The sequence below is a fragment of the Cyprinus carpio genome, chromosome B11, assembly GCF_018340385.1.
Source record: "Cyprinus carpio isolate SPL01 chromosome B11, ASM1834038v1, whole genome shotgun sequence".
NCBI lineage: Eukaryota > Metazoa > Chordata > Actinopteri > Cypriniformes > Cyprinidae > Cyprinus > Cyprinus carpio.
The window spans coordinates 8893744-8916674 of record NC_056607.1 but is presented as its reverse complement, the minus strand read 5'-3'; the positions used below and the strand labels follow the sequence as shown (position 1 = coordinate 8916674).

At 35.4% G+C, this 22931-nt stretch overlaps 1 protein-coding gene and 1 long non-coding RNA gene across 4 annotated transcripts in view; one reads left to right on the top strand and one right to left on the bottom strand.

The window, feature by feature from the left end:
* The window catches only part of LOC122138881, a 125736-nt gene that overhangs the window by 96493 nt on the left and 6312 nt on the right, over nt 1-22931 (bottom strand). Inside the window, exons 3-4 of one of the 2 annotated variants that reach the window (XR_006155857.1) lie at nt 7643-7734; nt 171-1655 (exon numbers count right to left, since the gene is read on the bottom strand). This is a non-coding gene — a long non-coding RNA (uncharacterized LOC122138881). Of the gene's footprint in view, nt 1-170; nt 1656-7642; nt 7735-22931 lie in introns of those variants that run through there. The other variant, XR_006155858.1, reaches the window with a different exon arrangement.
* The window catches only part of LOC109079852 (cyclin-dependent kinase 18-like), a 96912-nt gene that overhangs the window by 67903 nt on the left and 6078 nt on the right, over nt 1-22931 (top strand). For both annotated transcript variants that reach the window (XM_042733766.1, XM_042733765.1), the window contains exons 3-13: nt 4853-4980; nt 8396-8521; nt 10220-10276; nt 12161-12275; nt 13769-13863; nt 15549-15611; nt 16833-16956; nt 17125-17245; nt 18788-18885; nt 20781-20886; nt 21076-21118. In XM_042733766.1, coding sequence (XP_042589700.1) covers nt 4853-4980; nt 8396-8521; nt 10220-10276; nt 12161-12275; nt 13769-13863; nt 15549-15611; nt 16833-16956; nt 17125-17245; nt 18788-18885; nt 20781-20886; nt 21076-21118 — 1076 coding nt within the window. The remainder of the gene's footprint in view (nt 1-4852; nt 4981-8395; nt 8522-10219; nt 10277-12160; nt 12276-13768; nt 13864-15548; nt 15612-16832; nt 16957-17124; nt 17246-18787; nt 18886-20780; nt 20887-21075; nt 21119-22931) is intronic.

The following is a 22931-nucleotide window of genomic DNA, read 5'->3' as shown; positions in this document are numbered from 1 at the left end:
AAAAAAATAAAAATCTTTTCTGAATGGTCGATTTCTCATTAGTGTTATAGATAGTTCAGTTCTTCAAAGTAAATTTTGTTTTTAAACATGCTTTATGAAATTGAAATCACTACAGAAGAATCACTTTCTGGATGAAGAAAACAAATTACTTTGAGATATCTACTGTGCTCAGAATCCAAAAACGTAAAGTGGACATATGATTGGTTGAGGTCTTTGGCATCCTCCAATCAGAAATCACGTTACTGAGTGAACATTAGGAAACATCTACATAAATGCATTGATACGACGTGTTGAACGATGCTATTGCTGAGAAAGTGAAGAGCCTCCAGGGTGCACTTTGCAGTTATAATCCTGTTACTAATGATTTTCCATTGAAAAAACAAATTACCCGAGTATGATAGCCTTTGAATATGAAAGTGCTAAGCCACCCTTATTACCTGAAACATCAAATATCACTGAACGGAAACTGTGATTCATCCTTGCAATTTGGCATGTTAATGGGGATACTCAGGTTCGCCAAATAAAGAAGGGAACGGGCTGAAGCCTTAGTCTCATTATATACAGAGAGGGAGGGAGCGAGACGGGCTTTTGATCGCCCAGAAAGGCCTACTCTTGCTTTCAAGTCTGTCATTGACATAAAGGAGCATTAGTCATTTTTTGTGCACCTAAAAAGGGTTTTAAAAAGAGAATGAGGGGAGGCATGAAAGGCTACAACAAATGAAACTGAGTAAAAAAGGAGAATAGGACAATCTGTCATCTATTCATTTTATTTATACTCAAAGTGACTGTTTAGCTGTTTTGTAAACCGACATTTTATCCTTCACCAGGACAGTGATTATTATTAGTTATGCCATGGCTTTTCCTGAACCAGTGACAAGGTCAGAAACCTGAATATGATCTCCAAAAACTGACAATTCTGTCATCATTGGATGAAACTGGTTATGTTTGGCTTTGATTGGTTCATGCAATAAATCCCGCCTTTTGTGTTCGGGCATGTTCATCAATCAGTCTGAATGAACAATATAAAGGGAAGACTACTATTCTTGGCATAATATAGAGTATACCATATTTTGACATCAATATTTTAGTAATACTTTATCTGAAAACAATGCAGTGGATATTCCTCTTCTCATAAGGTGCCTTAATTAATAACAAAACGTGAGCATCTGTCCCAGTCTTTGTCAGTTCCCATCTATGACCTGAGAGTCATGTCTCTCCCTCCATTCGCACAGTTGGATCTTTCACACCCTCATGTAGCTTTGATGATTTTCAAAGCTTTACATCTCTCCTCCTTGTTCGTCAGTACAGAAACCAGTGACTGTGCATTGAGACTGTCTGGGCAAGCTAGTCGATGCAGGCGGTCATCCTTGCCTTTCATCACGTCGCTGTTAGCCCGAGCGGAGAGGTACAGTGAGAGCGTGATGTTGGAGGTCAGTTTGTGTGCCTGACCGGATCAGATGAGATGGGCTTTGATGTTTGGTGGGGGCCCGAGTCGCTCAAGCAGTTCAGATCCAATTTCTGACCCTGTCGTCGACACATGCTCTGGGGTCAGGACTCTAATACCCCTCTGGCCTGTCACAGGGAGGGATTCTGATCCCTGCACAAACTCAGGACAACAGCAAATGCCAAGTGAGATTAGAGCCGTCGATATTAACCTGTGCACACCACAAGGAATTCAAATGCAGTATTAGTTGGGCGACTGCAGGGTCTGACTCCAAATCACTTGTAGATTCAGTAGGGCTGTGCACTGACACAGATTTCACAATTTGATTCCAATTTACAAGCTCTTGATTCGATATCAGTTAATCTGGATATATCTCAGGTACAGTACTTGTTATTCAGACAGATTTTTTCAAAAATTAAATAAAATAGAAATAACAGGATAAGGAAAAAATGGTAACAATTCAATTAGGTCCTATTATTTATTATCTTTGGTTAATGCATTACCATTACCTTCTGATGAGATACCTTCTGATCTTCATCTATGTTTATTTCATGCTATAGTAATAATTAGGAAGAGATGATCGTTCACATGCTCTACAGTTATCTGTCATGGCACATTAAATAGTGACAAAATGTCATTTATGGTTTGAATTTAGTGATAAAATTGACATAATTTGAAAGCTAAAACATTGTTTCTTATCACAAAACTGCAATATTTGGTTGGCAGGCATGCTACAAAAAATATTTAGTTAAGTTTTGTTCATGCATCAACAGGAAAGACTTAAAAGCCAGTTCACACCAATGACGATAACTATACCAATAAATAAAGTTTACAACAAACTAAAGTAAAAATCATTATAATTCAATGAGAACATGGAACTCTTAACGGCACAAAGAAACAAAATCATAGGAATCATTCTCTGAACAATTTTTTCCAGCTGATGCACAACAAAACATTAGGAATTAGAATGAAATCAAGCATTTAAAGGAGCTGTATGCAATTTTTTGACTGTACTAAAGCATACAATGTTTGCAGATATTTAAGAAACATGCTAAGATAACATTTATTCTACTGTGTGTTCAGTGTCAGAATGTCTGTTTTTGTTTGGTCTTTGTGACTCCACCCACTGCTAATTTACCCAATAGTACTGCAACACCGTGGGTTGCCAGTAGGTGGAAAACATTGCATATTGCAGCCATGGAAGCCTGCAAATTAATTTCATCAGTGATCGCAGATTCTATCCAACCTAAAAAGCCTCGGCATCAGTCTAAAAAACTCTATAACCAAAGGTATATTAAAATGTGAAATCAACTTGTAACAATGTTGTAAGGCTCGTCCCCTTTCCATTGTGAATTGCGCTTGTTCCTGTGGCATATCCTCAATCTGGCAACCCGTATGAGCACGAGTCTGAGAAGGGGGGTGGGGAATCAATATTTTAAATTTTGACTGCAGTACCCATTACAACCACTAACTGGCAACATAACATACTGCACATTTAAAACAACAGCTGACATAAATGTATTAAAAAACAGAACATTACAGTACTATGGTGTGGATGCTAATGTAGTTCTCTTAATGGTTATTGTTTTTAGTGTTAATGGGCCTTAAGAGATCGACCTTGTTATTAAAGAATGGATATCGAGATTAAATGAGGTTTGTTAAAAAAAAATGATTGATTGATACTGGCAACTCAGCCCTAATATTCAGTCATAACTGGAACACGCAAAACAGCTGTCGCGATCATTTCAGATAAAATAAAGACAGCCATGGGTAATGCGACAGCGTCGACCGGACGTCTCTGCCAGATGTGACATTTTACGGCGTTCCCATCTAAATGGCTCCGATAAGTTCATTTGTGCGGTCCGGAGAGGATGAGACCGGCATAAATGAGAATGGATGAGCCTGGCAGGCAATTCTCATTCAGCGCCGGGCTCGGCCCAATAATGAGGTGGATCTCAATTATGCCGCCACGGCTCTGTGAAATGGACCAGGGGCTCCCACCCTGACGCCTCCGGAGGCCCGTCAAGCCCCCTCGTCCAAATTGAACTGATGGAGCAGAAAAGCCACTTTGATTTTCGTTCTCACCTTCGAAAACACGGTTTGGCAGTGATAATGCCAGGCTGCCGTGGGCATCTGCCGTGTGCTTGCGAAGGGGGTCAGCCGTAGCGTCTGTGGGTCCTTATCGGACGTGCCGTATAGGGGCGTAATTGGATTTGCGCTGACAGTCTGTTGACACAGACGTTATTAATTGGGGTGGCTGGATTGACATGCACTTAGACAGCCACCTCATAAATGCATGAAACTCGGCGTGATAATTGTGATCGCTCTGCTAACTGCGGTGGGCTTGATTAATGATGCCGTCATCAGCATATGCCAAAGCTGACCTCACGGTTATTGAGTTAGCAGGCTAATCAGAGAAGAGGTGGGGCGACTACAGCTCAAGAGAGGCACAAGAGATTGTTGAGGCTCTTCAAACGACTCTTATGACCTAATGAATGCTACAGTTGCCATTTAGGTTTCTGAAATAATAGAAGCAACAACCAAACAATGCATAGCAGGATCACTAAAACATGGCCTATAGACTTTGAGTGTGGGTACACAACTGAAAAAATAATTATTAAAGTTTACTGTATACTGTATATCAAGCGATTGTTTTTCTTTTATGGTAAAGCATGCTCAGAAGTGTTCGCTTATGCTCTCCTGCTTCTTCCATTCACTCACAAAATGTGCTTTTCCTTGCCTATCACTCAATAACCTTAGATACAAGAATACTGTCAAAGATTTATTATAAATATTGAATGAGTTGAGGCTACAGGATGGTTTCTGACTATCAGCTCCATCTACTGAACCACAGTCTGACAGAAAATCCTTACAGTGTTGACAAAATAATCATATTCTGCACATCACATCTATAAAACGCTGCAGACATTTTGTTTTTATGGTGATGCTAACTATTAATATGGCCAAATTAAAATAAAGGAAATTATATTCACATCCCAAACAATTTTACAAGACAATAATAGGACAACTACTTAATTTAATAAAGAACTTATTATTTTGTATTATTATTATTATGTTAACATGTTTGTTTTCAGAAATAGTCATTATATTTAAATATTTTAGATTCATTATCATTATTAGGCAGAAAATACTAGCACAATAATTAAAAATAATAAGTATTATTAACATTGTTACTACTATAAAAAAAAATCTATAGTTATTAAATATGAAGTTGTGTGAAAAAAAGATAAAAAGAAACAACTATATATACAAAAATATACTATAAAAAATCTTCTTACTATTTTCAGATAAAGTTGTGTGAAAAAAGATATAAAGTGAGAACTATGGGTACCAGAATCTTCTATATATCTTTAAAGTAACTGTAAGACGTGTCTTTGTGTCTTACAGGTGTGGTGCCCAATAGTCTGGGTTTACACAGTCTCCAGCCCAGTCCAGTGGCTCCAGACAGCCAGGCTCAATCTCCCACCCAACTGCAGTACCGCAACAAAGTCCAGCACCGCCGATTCTCCATGGAGGTGAGTCTTGTTTAATCATCTCATCCTTCTCCATGCTAAAGCCCAGCCAAGTGCTCTTAACAGAGGCTTTGATGGAGCTCTGCTTGTAATCTTGTCTGAGTACTTTATAAAGTCCTTGCCAGAGGCACTAAAGCCTCGTTATCAAATGCTTTGTTTCTCTTTAAGGTGAGACTAGTCACATAATAGTACTAAAGCAATGACAAGTTTTTGTCTATAAACTAGGGATGTAACGATTCACTCAACTCATGACGCGATACGATTCACTATACTGATTTCACGATACGACTGAATGAGATTTAAGACAAATTAGAAATAAAAAGGTGTCCTCTTATTATTTCTCAGACAAAATTGCTAAATATTTCTTTGTGAAACTGAAATATAACAAAACAAGATTGTAGTTTTAAAACAAACTCCAAATCAAATGAATAACAGAAATGAAAGAAATCTTTTAATATAAACAAACAAAACTTTGACTGTGCTCTTTCCATTTAAAATTAGAGGCAACCTCTGTAGGCCTATTTTAATTATGATCCAAACAAAGATGCTGCATACATGCAGCATGAGCAGATTTTAATCTAAATTGGATTGTATAATTTCAAAATTTGAAACTAAAACAGGTTTTGTGAAACTATACTACATAAAAGTTAAATCTGACAAAAAAATCTGATCGAAACAAATACAGCAGACGGCCTGAATGAGACGCGAATACACTCAGAAGGTGGTGCTTATGGAACAGCGGCGATACAGCGTTTCTGTAGTTGCCACTGTAAACAAAGCAGCACTGTGGTTATGAACACTAATTTAATATGCATTATACAGAGGCAAGATGAAAAGAAAATACCATGTAAACTTTTCTAAACATAGTCAGTTCCCCTCAAAGATACATTCATATAAACACACAGTCCCACCCCCAATTGTATCGCGATTTATTAAAGAGGTCATATGATGCTGCTAAAAAGAACATTATTTTGTGCATTTGGTGTAATGAAATGTTTATGCGGTTTAAGGTTAAAAAACACATTATTTTCCACATACTGTACATTATTGTTTCTCCTCTATGCCCTGCCTTCTGAAAAGCGTCGATTTTCACAAGGCTCATCTCTCTGAAAAGCGAGGTGTGCTGTGATTGGCCAGCTATCCAGTGTGTTGTGATTGGCCGAATGCCTCAAGCGTGTGACGGAAATGTTACGAATCTTAACATATTGTGATGCCTTGTCCGGCCGGAGCGACGAGACAGTCAGCCCCAGGCATGACGAAGCGGATATCGTCCTCTTTTGGAAGGCCAAACAAAGTAGTTTCGCTTTCACAACACACAGCATCTATACGACTTCACAGATCTTTTTTATTCACCAAGAGCTTGTAACACTCCAAAGAGAAAGGAAAATGTGAAATCGCATCATATGACCCCTTTAAACAACATCTCAACCATTTTTAATCGTAAAATATTAATAATTATTATCAAGCACCTAAAGGTACATCGTTATATCCAAATTATAAGTTCAGCCCTAAAGGGACACGGTAATGGTAAAAATATAAGATGGGAGGAAGAATTATATTTGAATGAATTTGCATTCTCAGTTACTTTTGTGTTTCCCTTTTGTTCGTTTCTTGAGTGCAAAGTTTTTTCCAGGGGAATGCAATAGTGGTTAGGCTTGCCTTTTGATTATTTCTGTTGATGAGTTGCATACTGCAGAGCTCATTTTTAGTCAGACTTGAGCCAGTCTCGTGCTGAGACAGATCCTTACACTGTTCAGCTCTGAACTGGCGAGCAATTCCAGCTGCAATGTTGAACCGATTTGCCATTGAGAGTCTCTGCATTATCCTGTCTTCTCATGAATTTACATGGATGACCAGTCTTTAAGGAGGAACTTAAATGAATTAGTGTCATTGTAAAGCTGCAATATTCGAATCACAGATTTGGAATGACCAACTTCACTTGTAATGGCTGAAAGGGCCATCCCTTTGGCTTTCATCTGGACAGCCTCCTGTTGCAGGGTTTCAGTCACCTTAGAGCAGCCCACAATCTCAGTGAAAATTAGAGGAATGCTGCCAATTAAATAGTGTTTGTCTCATAATTAAGGAAATTAACACGTGGCGCCAGATTAATACCAATAACTTGTAGGTGTATGTAAGTGTTCTCTAATATTGATCAGAGTTCTTTTTCAAATATCAAATTATAATTTTACAACTTTCTAATGAATTTTTTTATACCGTGCTTCAGAATACAATTAATTTATGAAATATGCTTAGAAAACTGCCCTTCTACTCCTGTTAGGATATCTTCAAATGCGACTAAGCAATGACCTTGAAATTTATGAAATTGTAGGTTGTTCTCTAATTTTGATCTCCACTGTTTGTGTGTGTGTGTATTATATATATTATGCACCTTTTATAGATTTTGGGAAATGGTCTAATTTTCTCTAATTGTATTGGGATTTAAGCAGAAAATGTGGTGTGTACATATATAGTGCCATAAATAAGCAAGTTCAAAATATACCATGCCAAGTGGATTGCTGAATGACAACATATTAATCAGAGGCCTGCTTTGATCAACTTCCCTGTTTTTCTCCTCTCTTCCACCATAATCAACCAAGCGATTCAGTATCTATATGATAGGAAAGAGAAAGATGGAGTCCATCATTAAATGGAGTGGAAGTATTACCTGTAAGTTAGTCCGGCACCACAAAAGACAGACTCCACATTCGGAGTGTTCTTTGCCTCGGCTGTCAGCTTTCTTATTCAGCGGCCATGAATCTACAGGGGGAAAATTGGAATGAATGCCCTCTCCCATTTTCAAATCCGTCGGCTTCTTTCTGCTCTCGCAACCCTTTTATCTGCACCATGCACCCTTATTTTATTCCCACAGGCATGACGGGAGAGCGTTGAAGAGAAAGGAGGACTTTTTATTCACTGGGTTTATTGAGAATCACTGGCTAGTTTTATTGCACGACCGTACAAACTCAGCCACAAGGCAGAGTGGCAGGAATCACAGGGAGTACTCTCATTTTTCAGTGTACATAAGATTCCCCCTCATTGTCGTGCTATTTTTGGGCCTGTCCTAACCATGGAGATGAATCAAGTAACAAACTAACTCCATCTGAGCTTCTTAAATGCAAGAAGATTGTTGGTTATACTTCAGCTCGTCGTAAGATACAATATTTTGTCCTACCCTGCCTTGGCGTGTTAAGATTATGCCAGAATCCTTTATTGAGTGAGAGTCTTCGTACTGGAGAAAAGTGACAGGTTTTCTCATTGTCATGCTGAGTTCGTCATGGTAAGAATAGTCAGCTCTGCCTATAGGCGTAGAGTTGTGTTGCGCAGTGGAGAAAGCTGTCACATTCACCTTGACATGCTGTGTTTTCATATGTGTGCTAGCTGCACGCTAATAGCTGACAGCTCTTTGATGTGTGTGCAGGATGTAACTAAGAGGATGTCTCTTCCCATGGATGTTCGTCTCCCACCAGAGTTTCTGAAGAAGTTACAGATGGAAAGTCCTCCACCGTGCAAACCGCTCAGTCGCATGTCCAGAAGAGCCTCACTGGTTAGTAACCAAACTAAACTCATTTAGACAGTTAGTTAGCAATCAAAACTTATAAGTTCACACTAATAACTACAGAAAAAACGAAAATCTAACCCTCCTAAACTTTTTGCATTTAAAATTGAATAGCTACAATAAAACGAAAATAAAATAAAAAAAGAACATTAATTATAAATATGTAGTTAATATCTCAACAAAATTGCTAGAAAAGCAAACCTGTCTGCAGTGCATAAATACAAATCCTGTTCAAAAACATAAGAGCTTCAAACCCAGTAAACATTTTTATGCATTATAGGCATACAACAGTACACAGATACCCATTTTATTTATTTTCTTTTTTTAATCTTAAACTATGGAAGCCCATTTGTACCACTGAATAAAAAAATAAATGAGGTAACTGCAAATTTTTCTCTCGCAATTCTGAGTTTTTTTTTTCTCAGATTTGTGTGATACAAACTCGCATTTGTGAGTTATATAGTATTGCATGATATAATCTCGCAATTGCAAGGAAAAAAAAACCTTAGAATTACGATATATAAACTCACAATTATGACTTTTTTCTCAGAACGGTGAGTTTTTATCTTGCAATTCTGAATTTATTTCTCGCAATTCCGAGTTTATATCCAACTATTCTGACTTTATAACTCGCAATTGCAAGTTTATATCATACACTTCTGAGAAAAAAGTCAGGATTGTGAGTTTGTATTGTACAATTCTGAGAAAAAAAAAATGGCTTGTATATTAAACAACACATGTGTTTTTGCAGATGGTATCCCAGAATGCACTGCAACAAGCTTGTTCAGTGGCCTGGGTCCTGGAAGTATTTTTTGCATAGATTTTTCCCACAGGGATTTTTTTTTAATGTTTTGTTTAGAGCTATAAAGCATGAACCATGAATGGCTTTACTAAGGAAAAGAATAACAATCACATGAAGCATTGTGAAAACTCTGGAAAAAATAAAAGTATTGATTTAAAGTTGTTAATTAAAGAAATGTAAATGCGTATTATGCATACAAATAGTAGTTTGAGAGTATAAGAAAGCTGAATCTACATCATTCACAGTTCTGTGATTGGTGGAAATTTCTCTGCAGAATCATGGGAAATGTAGTTTTCACCAGGTATTCCACTGTTGAATGCAATAAAATGAATTAATGTTGGCTGATGTCTTCAATAGAAGCATATAATATTGATTAACAACCTTGTAGCTCACAGTAGGTCTGACTTGTAGGTTTTTAAGTTGAGCCTTCTATTCAAAGATGATTCACTATGGAGAAAATGAATGGTGTGTTTACTTCATTACACTCTATAGCGAGCATTAAGTTCAACTACTATCAAACTATAGGCCTACTACTGCTTTTGAAAATAAAACTTGATGTACAGCAGGTTTACATGCTTTCAAGACATTGGTCACATTCACAGAATATGTTTTATTTTTATTGTCTAAGCGTGTCCTTCTGCTACACACAGAAAAACCTCAGTTGTTCCTACACAATGCCCTTCACTCGTTCTACTTCACGTTAAACAATATTAGCAACCCTAACAACAGCCTCACTTGCACATCTTGCTCTTCAATGTGCTTATTTACATATGCTGATATCCATGCACTGTTTACAACTTCTAAAACGGTTCATAAATGTTGTCAACAAACTATTTCAACAAACTGAAGACATGTTAGTCACACTGTATTCCATTCTTTTCCAGTCGGACATTGGCTTTGGGAAACTGGAGACCTATGTGAAGTTGGGCAAACTAGGAGAGGTGAGTTGCTTTCCTTGGCGAAAAAAAAAAAAAAAAGATGCCATAGGCAAAAATTAAAAACATAAAACAGCAGCCATCGAAATGAAGAATCAAATGTGTTCATTACGAGATTCCCCGCAGGCGATTACAGTGAATATGAGTCGTGTTGAATGTGGATTCTGATTTAATGTGCTTTTTTTTGGCATGAAGAGACATCAGTCTTTATATGCTCAAAGCTGTACTGCGACTAGCCCGTCAATTTTCCATTAAGTGCAACAAAGCATGCACATTGCAAATTGTGAGAAATAATGTACTACATACAGTACAACCCCAAGGAATACCGTATCTAATGACTGCGTGAGAAAAACCTGAAGTATTGGAAAAATACTGGACTCGGGCTGCAGTGAACTCACTTCAATAAAGAAACAAATGGCGGTAAAGCAGGTTTTCATATCTTTGTATTAGCAGTTACAAATGTTTTCATTAATGTTTAAAGGTGCTTTTAGCTCTGCCTGGAAAAGACAGGGAAATTAATACAATTTTTAAAAGTGTGATATGGTTTTATTCTAGTTATGCTCAGCTCTAAAATATTACATCAGCTAGAAATTGCTCTTTTGTGAGTAAAATATCAGTAATATCACATTTATAAACCTTAATAGGCATGTCATTTAGCAGACTTTTATACAAATTAATTTATAAGAATTATCAATTTACAAGGACAATCGCCTTTGAGCAATCTTAGGTCTAAGTACCTAGTAAGACTTTGAACCAAATTGAACCCACTGAAGGTTTTATATATATATATATATATATAAAGTGATCAAAAGAGACAGTAAACACATTTATATTGTTACATAAGATTTTTGAATAAAGGCTGTTCCTTAAAACTTTCTATCACCATTTCCACAGAAATATTAAATAAATGAATTTAAGAAATGTTTATTGAAAAATCAGCATATTAGAATGATTTTGAAGGATCATGTGACACTATAAAGACTGGAGTAATGATGCTGAAAATTTAGCTTTGCATCACAGGAATACAATTACATTTGACAATATCATCACATAGAAAACATTTAAATTATACAAATATTTCACTATATAAACATTTTGACTGTATTTTTTTCCCCAAATAAATGCATTATCCACTTAAAACATAGTATACCAAAAAGTGTCATAAAACATCAAAAGCATTTTTGGAATTTGAACATATTTTTTCCTAGCTATGCTCATCTCTAGCCAACATACAGTGAAACACGGTCAATATGAAATGACTTTAATAGACAACAGATCACGGGTTTTAAAGAGCAGTTTGGATTTTCTAGACATTGTGGTAGACAAAGCTCTCGAACCAAACTAGAAACTAGATCAACACTCCCACAGATCTGTCTGAGGACTGTGTGAAGTTTCATACTGGTCTAATTCAGTGGTTCTCATCTAGTGAATTGTAAGTCTGAATTAGTTTTGGACAAAACAATGTTGAAGTCAAAAACACAATGCAATTTACCACAATTATTTTTTAGGACAAACAAAGTGGTTTCTTGTTGACATCAATGACCACATTTCAAGTCAACCTCTATAATATTTTTGCACAAATTAATCTGTCACTTGGTAGAAGCTTGTGAAATCAGACAGATGCAGACAGGTTGAGTATCATGCCGTCAAACCAACGATTGTCCATCAAAATTCAAGAGACATTTGAGAATAAAACATACTCTTAATTTGTCATATTGCTGCGATTACACAAGAAGACAATTCTGTTTGCTTTTGTGCAATACATTTTGGGCTACCAGAGTGAAATCTGGGTCCTCAAGCAAAACCCAAGTAGAGTACCACTGATCTATTCAGCACCACTCCTCTTCCCCAGAAGATTGACATATTTTTGTCTTCCTGTCTGTCAAACAGGGCACATACGCAACAGTATTCAAAGGCCGCAGCAAACTCACAGAAAACCTGGTGGCCCTGAAAGAGATTCGTCTGGAGCACGAAGAGGGCGCCCCATGCACGGCCATACGGGAAGGTAGCGTCCTCCTCCCTCAAAGAAACAACTATGATTTCAAGCTCAAAACCCACATTGTCACAAAGAGTATACACTCTAAACTGGCAAGCCACAGGCATCTTCTTCACCCATCCTGAATCACTCCATCTAAATGAGATGGAGTACGTGAGCGGGGTTGCTAATGGAAAACTCCCATGTGAAGCAAGGCTGCCACCCAGTGGCTGCTGAGCTCTCGCTGAAGGGAACACACCATGATGGAATGCATTACAAAACATGTCAGGACTGGAGAGATCAGGGTTAGGCAAAATTGAGTTCTTTTACAGCTCTGAGACTTGATTTAAGTATCAACTTGTTTCAGATTTAAAATGACGGGGATCCCTTTCTTTAAAGAAAAGGTTGAGACAGAAGACCTCAGCAAAAGTGTGCAATCATTCTCCCTTTAATATTTAATTATTTCATATTGCATAAAAAAAGATTTTCTTAGAAATCCATATTAGTAATTATTTAATTAAAATGACAAATAAATCATATTGAGTAATTAGATATAAAGATATAATTCTTTAGAGATTTTTAATTCAGTAAGGACACAATAAATTGATCAAAAATGGCATTCAAGACATTTATAATGTTGCTAAAGATTTTTTATTTTTTTTAAAAGCTGTTTTTGAAAGTTTTTATTCATGAAATATTTTTTTAAAGAAATAATAAGCAGCACAACTGTTTTCAAATCATCATATTAGAATATGATTAGGGTTTTTGTTTTCATTATTAGTCATTCATTAGCCAAAATATTTAAATATGTACACACATATTGGTAAAATATTTCAATATATTTATATTTAGTCATCAAGCAGACACTTTTATCCAAAGCGGCTTACAAATTAGGACAATAGAAGCAATCAAAACCAAAAAAAGGTTAGCCTAATGCAGTACATATAGCAAAACAGTTCCCTATTCTTTTTCTGGTCTATCTATTTGTTTTCTTTTTATTATACATATATATAAGAAAACAAGCAGTTAGAAAAAGAAATAGAGTTTATGTGTTAGAGGGGGATTTTTTTCTTAATAAAAAAAGAAAAATACATTAAAAATAATTAGAATAGAGAGTTCTAGAGTTAGAGAGTCAAAAAAAAAAAATATATATATATATATATATATATATATATATATATATATATATATATATATATATATATATATATTTTTTTTTTTTTTTTTTTTTTGCCTTTTATTAAGAAATAAACTATTAATATGTTTCCAGAAATAGCAAATATGTTGTCTGTTTATGGGTAATACTGTCTCATTTTTCAGTATGAATTATTACAAAACAACTCTTAGAATAGTTTTCTAATTTGAATAACAATTCTGCATCCTGTTTGGCTTGATTAAAATTCAGGAACTGGATTAAAATTTCAAAAGCCAATTTCATTTCAAATTCCGGATGTTGCACAACCCTGCTGGAGGATATAATTATTGGTGCTCATTGTCATCATATTGTTGTTGTGTTGCGCCAGTGTCGCTGCTGAAGAACCTGAAACACGCCAACATCGTAACGCTGCATGACATCATCCACACGGACAGATGTCTCACCCTTGTCTTTGAGTATCTGGTAAGCCACTTCGCACAGCTTTCTTTTGGATGCTATGAGGAGCTATCTGTATAGGCTACAGTTCTTCCCACAGTGCTTTGTGATTTTGGGCAGGGTGGTATTTGACATATATTTCTCTTCAAAGTGACAGGACCAGTCTTTGCTTTAAATGCCATTTTAACGTCATAACCAGAGCTGAAACAACTAATCGATTTAATCGATTAAAATCGATTATTAAAATAGTTGTCAACTAATTTAGTAATCGATTCGTTGCTAAATAATTTTTATTTGCCATAAGCGGCTCATTTCGTGCATATTTTAAATCTGCGGTGACCAAAGTGTGGCAGTAATGAGCCACCGGAGGTTTTACTCAGCCAGTACAGCAGGAGAAGCAGCGACTAGCCAATAGCTGGCCTCGTTTTATGTCACGTGCTTCCCGCACAGCGTCTCTCTGCAGCATTCAGCGTGATGGGTGAGGCAGGCGGCAGTGGAGTAAGCTCGAGTAACAAAAAGAAAAAAGCGGAAGATAAAACTAATCGGACGAAGTCATCCAAAGTGTGGGAGCAAAAAGAGAGCAAGCCAAACTGTTAAGCCCTGAACATTTGGACATGTTGACCTTTTTGCACTGCAATGCAAAGTTTTTCTCAAATAATGAGTGAATAGTGTTCTGCCTCATTTCCCAAAGGTAGTCGAATTCCTGTCAGTTCAGGCATAAGCTGTTTTGTTAACATTTTATCGCTTTATTACATTTTTGAATTTTGCACTGTTATAAGGACCACTACATATTTAAATCCGATCAAAATCACAGTGTGCAAAGACTTTTATTTGTGTAGATTCTGCAGTACAATGTTGTTTGCAAATGTTTAGTCGTAAAAGCTGATAACATTGCTTTTTAACAATTAACATTTAAAGCTTTGTCGTTTACCAGTTCATAATTCAGTCTTGCAGCCTAATTATGACTGATTGAGAGAGGTTAATGTTTAAATGTATTTGAAATGCACTTTTTTCTAAGTATTCACTGCTCCTTTTTTACACAGCAGGTTTTTTGTGTGTCCAATTTTTTTTCTGGACAACCTTCTGATGGATTTTACTTAAAATTTTACTTTAAAATGTGAGTTCCATTCAGGTTTGATGCCATTGGGACTTTATTCGAAGGATTGTTTACGATTTCACAGCATAAGCTATAAAGCTGTTTCCCAGTTATAAGCTGTGTGTTTACAGGAAAAAAATAATAAAATGCAATTTACTGCAATTTTAATTCTGTTTTATTCTTATTCTTCGTGATAATATGTTCTGAAAGATTCCTTAATAAGCTTTCTTCGGGATGTTAAACTACTTTAGGAGCCCTAAGGATTGCCATGGTGAAAACATTACTTGAAACCTCCTTGTGAAATTTGCTAGAGTATGTATGGGTCAGTGTTTTGATTGCAGAAGAGTTCGACAAAGGATAACTAACATAATAAAACACAACTCCAGGTATGTTTTTGATGAGGATATGACAATGCAAAATGATTAAAATCTCTAAAAAGTCTATGTTGAATGATAAAGACCCTTTGTTAATAATTTACTTGGGGAAAAAATTGGCAAAACTAAAATATAAGTACATAAACCGATTCATCGATTAATCGTAAAAATAATCGACCGATTAATCGATTATCAAAATAATCGTTAGTTGCAGCCCTAGTCATAACCTATTGTCTTTGCAGGACAGTGACTTGAAGCAGTACCTCGACAACTGTGGAAACCTAATGAGCATGCACAATGTGAAGGTAACAGTGAAAAACATCAACAAGCATACCAATAAAAACTCAACAGAGCTGTCTACATAAGCAGCATCCTAACGCTAAATCGTAATAGAGACATGATGGTTGATTCTGATAGAGTGTGACATGTTAACATGTTGCTAAGTTTCAAATGACAAGTCATTTGTCGATTTCGAGCACAAAGCTGCTCGACAAAATCACAGCCAATCAAAAGATATGCCTCAATATACAGTTACGAAGAGCAGGATTTTGGACCAATGAGATTTCACTGGGCGGGGCTACCTAGCAGACCCATGCAGAGAAACAATGAGGTCTCATTTGTGATTTTTCTTACCTATAGGGAAAACTCTGGTGGAAATTAGAGCATTGGGAACCCATAATTGACTAATTAGTTTGTTTTAATGACTAATAAGTCAATTTATTAAAAGAAAATTAAATAGAAATTAGATCTCTTGCTGACATTTCAAACACTGATTAACAGCATCTAATGATTTGGAAATAGCCCATATGTTTTATGGTAATGGGGAATTTAGGCTGAAAATTTATCAATTAATAAAAACTACACTAACAGCAGTAATCAACTTTTCTAATTTGACAGCTAATAGCTTTTTGCATGTCACTTCATCACGTTGCGCATGGATAAAAAAATGGTGTCAGGAATAAAATAAAATAAAATAAAATAAGGTCTTTTAAATTTTATATTAAACAAATTTCATTGATATTTGTCTAATGAATAAAAAAAAGTAATAGCTGAATTTTAAACTTTCAAATGCATTTCGCAATGCATTCTGGGATTGTGCTTTAAAGTGTAAATCACAACAATTTTTATTTCATTATCCCTTTCAATGCAATGTAAAATAAACTGAAATAAAATATATAAGAACTCAAAAAACATTTAGTTTAACTATAGATAATATACTAATAACTACATAAAAACTATTAAAAGCTATTAAAAACACACCACACAAATCAACATAACTAATTAAAAATAAATATAAAATATTACTATATATATATATATATATATATATATATATATATATATATATATATATATATATATATATATATATATATATATCAAATTTGCAGTGGATACATGTGATGTTGCTTTAAAATTTGCTCAAAATTAGGCATCTTAGAAGGCAGCCGTCTACATTTAAAAATGCTGTCTTTGTTGGTACTTTAAGTTTAGAAAAGCTAACATCCGCCTCTCTGTCCTTGTAGATATTTATGTTCCAGCTTCTTCGTGGTTTATCATATTGTCATAAGAGGAAGATTCTCCACCGGGACCTGAAGCCTCAGAATCTGCTCATTAATGACAAGGGAGAACTCAAACTGGCAGACTTTGGTGAGACTTTCTTACAAGGCCTGAATTTTCACTGATGCATTTACTTTGGTACACTGTACAAAGAATATCTGACTTGTTTTTAGCAAACTACCCAGCAGCTGTCTCCTATGTGACTCTCCAGCAACGTTTGTTCATCGCCTTAACTATCTTCTAATCTTGCTTGTTAAGGTTTGGCCAGAGCAAAATCTGTCCCAACAAAAACCTATTCGAATGAGGTTGTGACCCTGTGGTATCGACCTCCTGATGTCCTGCTGGGTTCCACAGAGTACTCAACACCGATAGACATGTGGTAAGATGTTTCTCCCAAAAACCGCTGCTAGAAAACACTGAATACAATAGAGCTACAGTAAGGCATCGGCCACAATGTGTTGCTAACATCAGGAAAGCTTCAAGCTAAACTAATAATACTGCTCATACACAATGCTAGACTATAAAAATGCAAAAATAGTCCACAATCTAAAATCATGATATACACTGGAGACCAGGTTCTTTTGACTTGGGTCAGTAAACAACATCGCAGCAACCAGTAACTTGTAAAAAAAAAAGCACCACTCATATTTTCTTTCTCTAGATACATTGAGCCATTTAACTACGGTAGCCAATGTAGCCATTTAAAGGGATACTCCATCCCAAAATGAAAATATTGTCATTAATCACTTACTCAATTTAACTCTGTACACTCAAAATAAATCATGGCATAGCTTAGTATTTGCATCAATATGAGTTAAAAAATAATAATACAATTACTCATTCAAATTATTTTAATTTGAATAAACTGAATACATTTAATTGGCAAATAAAATAAAATGATAAAATAAAAGGCTAGCGGTGGAACAAGCAATATTCACTTAATTAAAATGTATGAGATCAGTTTACATATTGTAAATTAGATGTATGATAATTACATATACCTGGTTATTTTGCATTTAAATAAATTCAGTAAATTAGTGCAGTTATATAAATCATAATTTTTTTGTATATGCATGACTGATGAATGTGCATCACATTAATCTAATGTTAAAACTTTAATGGATGAAAATTTTTACATATAGGCCAAGCATTTATTATATACAGTACTGTTAACATGAGTCAAGTTTTATTTATTATAAAGTGTTTTTGAGATGATTGCCATCACTGGAAGGTTTTTTGGTTTGTTTGTTTGTTTTTTTGCTTTGTCAGCACTTAAACACATTCAATTCAATCTTTTTTTATTTATTCAACATATCATGTCAAAATAACTAAATGAATGGGTTCACATAACCTTTTGTTTTAGAAAAAAAAAAAAATCCCATTTACAAACTGCCTTTTGATCGTGCCAAAGAGCTCTTGACTGTTGATCAGTCCTCCAGAAGAAACATTAAGTTAGAAAATTGAATTCTGTCTTTCCTGACACAACCTTTTAACATCACACGCGCACCCTGACACGCACTCCTCGGGCAACCTTGGATAGCTGACACGGACTCGGACATAAATGCTTTTTTAAAGCTAAGCCGTCCTGTTCAATAAAAATGCCGTTGTGTTTAATCCTCAGGATTAGTCCAGTGGGCTAATCAATCCGAGCGTGACAGCAGCCACATGTGTCTTTCCCATATCTCCACCTCGCAGCTTTCCCGAAACTACCCTCCAGTCAAGCAGACGTCAAACTGTGATAGGAGAATATTCTCAGAGACGCCGTATCTAAAACATCTGTGACAGTCCTGATCTGATATATTCAAATGATGTCTGCTGGCTTCATTTAAAAGCTTTGACGTATAGAATAACAGCACTGAAATTAAAGAGATTGTTTGATCATAACTCAGCAGTAAAATGAAGGTTGTCTCTGTATCACTAGGGGCGTGGGCTGTATCCTGTATGAAATGGCGACAGGCCGTCCCATGTTTCCTGGATCGACTGTCAAAGAGGAACTACACCTGATATTTCGCCTCATGGGTACGAGATACATTCTGTGTCATTTTAATTGTTATGTATAAATTATAAAGGCTCTTTATTGGCATCTGTGCTTCCATGAAGAACTTTTAACATTCATGAAATCTTTCCAATCTACAAAAGCTTCTTTAAAGTGGAAAAAAGTTCTTTAGATTATTAAAATGTTCTTACACAGAGGGGAAAAAAAGTTGTTTTAAGAAAGGTTCTTTTGGGAACCAAAAATTTGGTCTTTTAAGGCAAATGTGAAAATCTGGTTACATTTGCATATTTAAATTAGTTACATTTCTCATTTTAATTAGATCAATTTGTCTAGTTAAAACAACTATACACAACCATTCAAAAGTTAGGTTTTTAAATGTTTTTTTAAAATATGTCTTTTGCTCACCAAGTCTGCATTTATTTTATTAAAAATACAGTAAAAACACACTCTAAAAAATGCTGGGTTAAAGACAATCCAATTTAGGTTCTTTGGCAACCCAGCGCTGGGTAAATATTGAACAGAACACATGCTGGGTTATTTTGACCCAGCTGGTTGGGTTAAATGTTTATAATTAACATGCTTGGTTCCCTTTCAGTACTTTTTGTTCGTAACCGTGTACGTTTTTTTTATTTTTATTATTTAAGTCAAATATTGTTTAAAAGTTATTATAATGCTGGCTAAAAATGCACTGAAAAAAACACACACACACACACACACACACACACACACACACACACACACACACACACACACACACACACACACACACACACACACAGAATTACTAGGCTACAACAATAATCAAAAGATGAACATTTATTATTAAGCAAGAACACCCATGGACAAAATAAAAGACAAATTTAATTTATTTGGGTGAGTACAGCATAGTTTACAATATTACATACATTTAAACTCCTTTAATAAGCATTTTAGACCAAAAAAACATCTTTAAAAGAAGCATTTTAATTAAAATGTATTCAACCGTTCTCTGTAATTGCTTTTTTCCAAAATAATGCTAATTTTCGTGCCGGTGTGTCGACGAAATCAAACCTCTCTCCTGTAGTGGACTCAAAAAGCCTGTGATCTCACTGTAACTCAGCAGCTGGTTGTTTTGCCGGAGACAGGCTCAACCCAGTGGTTGGGTAGAAAAAAATAAAATTAAAAACTACCCAGCACCTGGGTAAAAAAAATATTTTAAAAACCCAATAAAATGACCCAATTGGCTGAACCCAGCATTTTTCAGAGTGCAGTAATATTGCAAACTATTATAACAATTTGAAACAATTGTTTCTATTTGAATATATTTAAAAAGCAATTTATTCCTGTGATGCAAAGCTGAATTTTTAGCATCATTACTCCTGTCTACAGTGTCACATGATCCTTCAGAAACCCTCTAATATGCTGATTTAAAATTAAAACCTTTAGTAACAGTATAAATGTCACTTTTGATCAATTTAATGGGTTCTTTGTGAATAAGAGTAATTACTTTCAAAAAAGAAAATATATAGGACAAGACCAGACTTGTTCAACATTTGCCTTTCTATAAATCACACACACACAAAAACGTGTAGACTTTCTTTGTATCCAAAACTACTTGTTTCAGCGTTACTTACTACTAAGTGAATTGCTGGCAAACTCTCAGACAGTGATTTCATGCTCCTCAAAAGCGCTCGTTCCAGCAACCAGCTGTAAACATGACAACCTGTGCAATTTGATTCAGAAGCTGTGCAAAGCCAGCCAACCGGATCAGAGTTTGCCAGATCAACAAAACATCTGCTATTTTTTATGCAATATGCATCAAGGCGGTCAGTGAACGGGCTGTGGGTGGTCGTGGGTGCCCCATCTGAGGCTGAATGGAGGTCTAATTATCTCACTGTAGGACACATACTAAAATACTTTCACTTCTTTCCGTAACCAGGCACCCCGACTGAGGAGACCTGGCCCGGAATCACAGCTAATGAGGAATTCAAATCCTACCTGTTTCCTCAGTACAGAGCACAAGCGCTCATTAATCATGTGCCCAGGTACCACAGAAACACCACAGACTCACTAGCTTTCGGCTTCTTTAAATTAAAACGTACAAACAAAAACACACCTGTATGTATAAAAAACAAACAGAGGGCTATGTTTTGGAGACTTTGCATGCTATGAATTATAGATGGTGAATATTGTAATATAAAGCATGTTTTTTTGTTTTTGTTTGTTTTTTTAAGGCTTGACACGGAGGGAATAGATCTTCTTACCACTCTATTGCTGGTAAGTGTAATAATCTGGGGATTTTTTTATTTTTTGTGGGGGGGGGGTTATTCTGATTTGAGCTAAAAACATACTTTATGCAAGTATGCAAACAAATTTGAAACCTCAGCCAATGCGCCACAAGTGTGAGTGGTTCTGGGTTGTTTATAATTAAAAGTCCTGCATTGTACAGAACATTTTCTTTCTTATTTTTTATTATTATTTTTTTGGTTACAAAAACCATTTAATGACATTAATTTCAATGTTTAGAATATACACAATTTCATAATTATTAAAGCAATAGTTTACCCCCCAAAAAACCAAGATGTTTGATTCTTCATCAGAACAGATTTGGAGAAACTATCATTACACTGCTCAGCAATTGATCCTCTGCAGTGAATGGGTGCCGTCAGAATGAGAGTCCAAACAGCTGATAAAAACATCACAATAATCCACAATCCACACCACTCCAGTCCATCAATTAATGTCATGTGATACAAAAATACAAAATATGTTAATGGTTGAATTGTTTCTTACAAACCCACAGCTTTTTGCTTCATAAGACGTTAATTGATGGATTGGAGTCGTGTGGATTATTGTGATGTTTTTATCAGCTGTTTGACTCTCACTCTGACGGCACCCATTCACTGCAGAGGATCCAGAGTGATTTAATGCTACATTTCTCTCAATATGTTCCAATGAAGAAACATCACTGGACTTTCATCACAGCTACATCTACACTTTCATTGCACTTTTAATTATTTATGCCCTGCTAAATATTTAAAATAAGCAGCACATATGCTCCTTGGTAAAAAAAATAAATAATAATAATAAAATAAGCGTCAAGTCCTTTAGCTATGTACGTGCACATTCTTACTGAAAATATATTATCTGAGGTGCACTGCTCTGTCAATAGTTATCTTTCCTTTTCTTGGAATGTTGAGGAGGAGCCAATAAGATATGAGATAATAGTTTCACACAATATGAGGATTTGCCAGTCTATATCAGATGTCAGAAATAATGGAGAATAGTCCAAAAACACACACATTCCTAGCCAGCAGTGGTACTGTTTAGAAACTCTCTGCTGGTGAAGAAGGTCATCGGAGGACAACATTTGGCAGAATAGCAGGAAGACAGTATTTCGGGTATCACAGCACTGGATAAAACAGGAAAATCACTGCCTATTTCGATAGAAAAATGTGAGTAAGTCCTGTCTATACATCTGATAAAGTGTCCATTTATTGTTAAAAACACTGCTGTCTTAACAGATGATAACAATAACCCCAGGTGTGCACCTGTAAATACAGCCATGCAACTATGCATGCAATTCTGTTGACATCTGCATAATAAGAGATTAATAATCCCATAACAGTGATATTCACACTTTTCTATTGGTTAATATCAGGTTATTCTGATAAATGTCTCCAACACATCCCTACAACATTCTATAATTTATGTAAAAGCTCTCATTCTCAGCTGAGAAACACATATCAGCAGCATTTTTCGTACTATAAGTATTTTTATTATTATCAATAACAATGTTAGACTCAGACTGGTCACAGATATTCATGTTTTTTAACACTGTGTTTTTAACCTTGCGTTACTCTAATCATTATGCATAGTGTCAAAAATCTAATAATTATTAAAAAATTATAATTAAAATGACTATAAATAATAAGCAATTGTACTTATGCAAAATATGTTTTGCAATCAGAACAAATTATAATATCAAAATATTACAAATTTATGTTTTACTAACACAAGCCCCTAGTCTTCTAATAGTCTAATCATGTATATGTATTATCAATAATATGAATTATTGTCAAAATTTAGA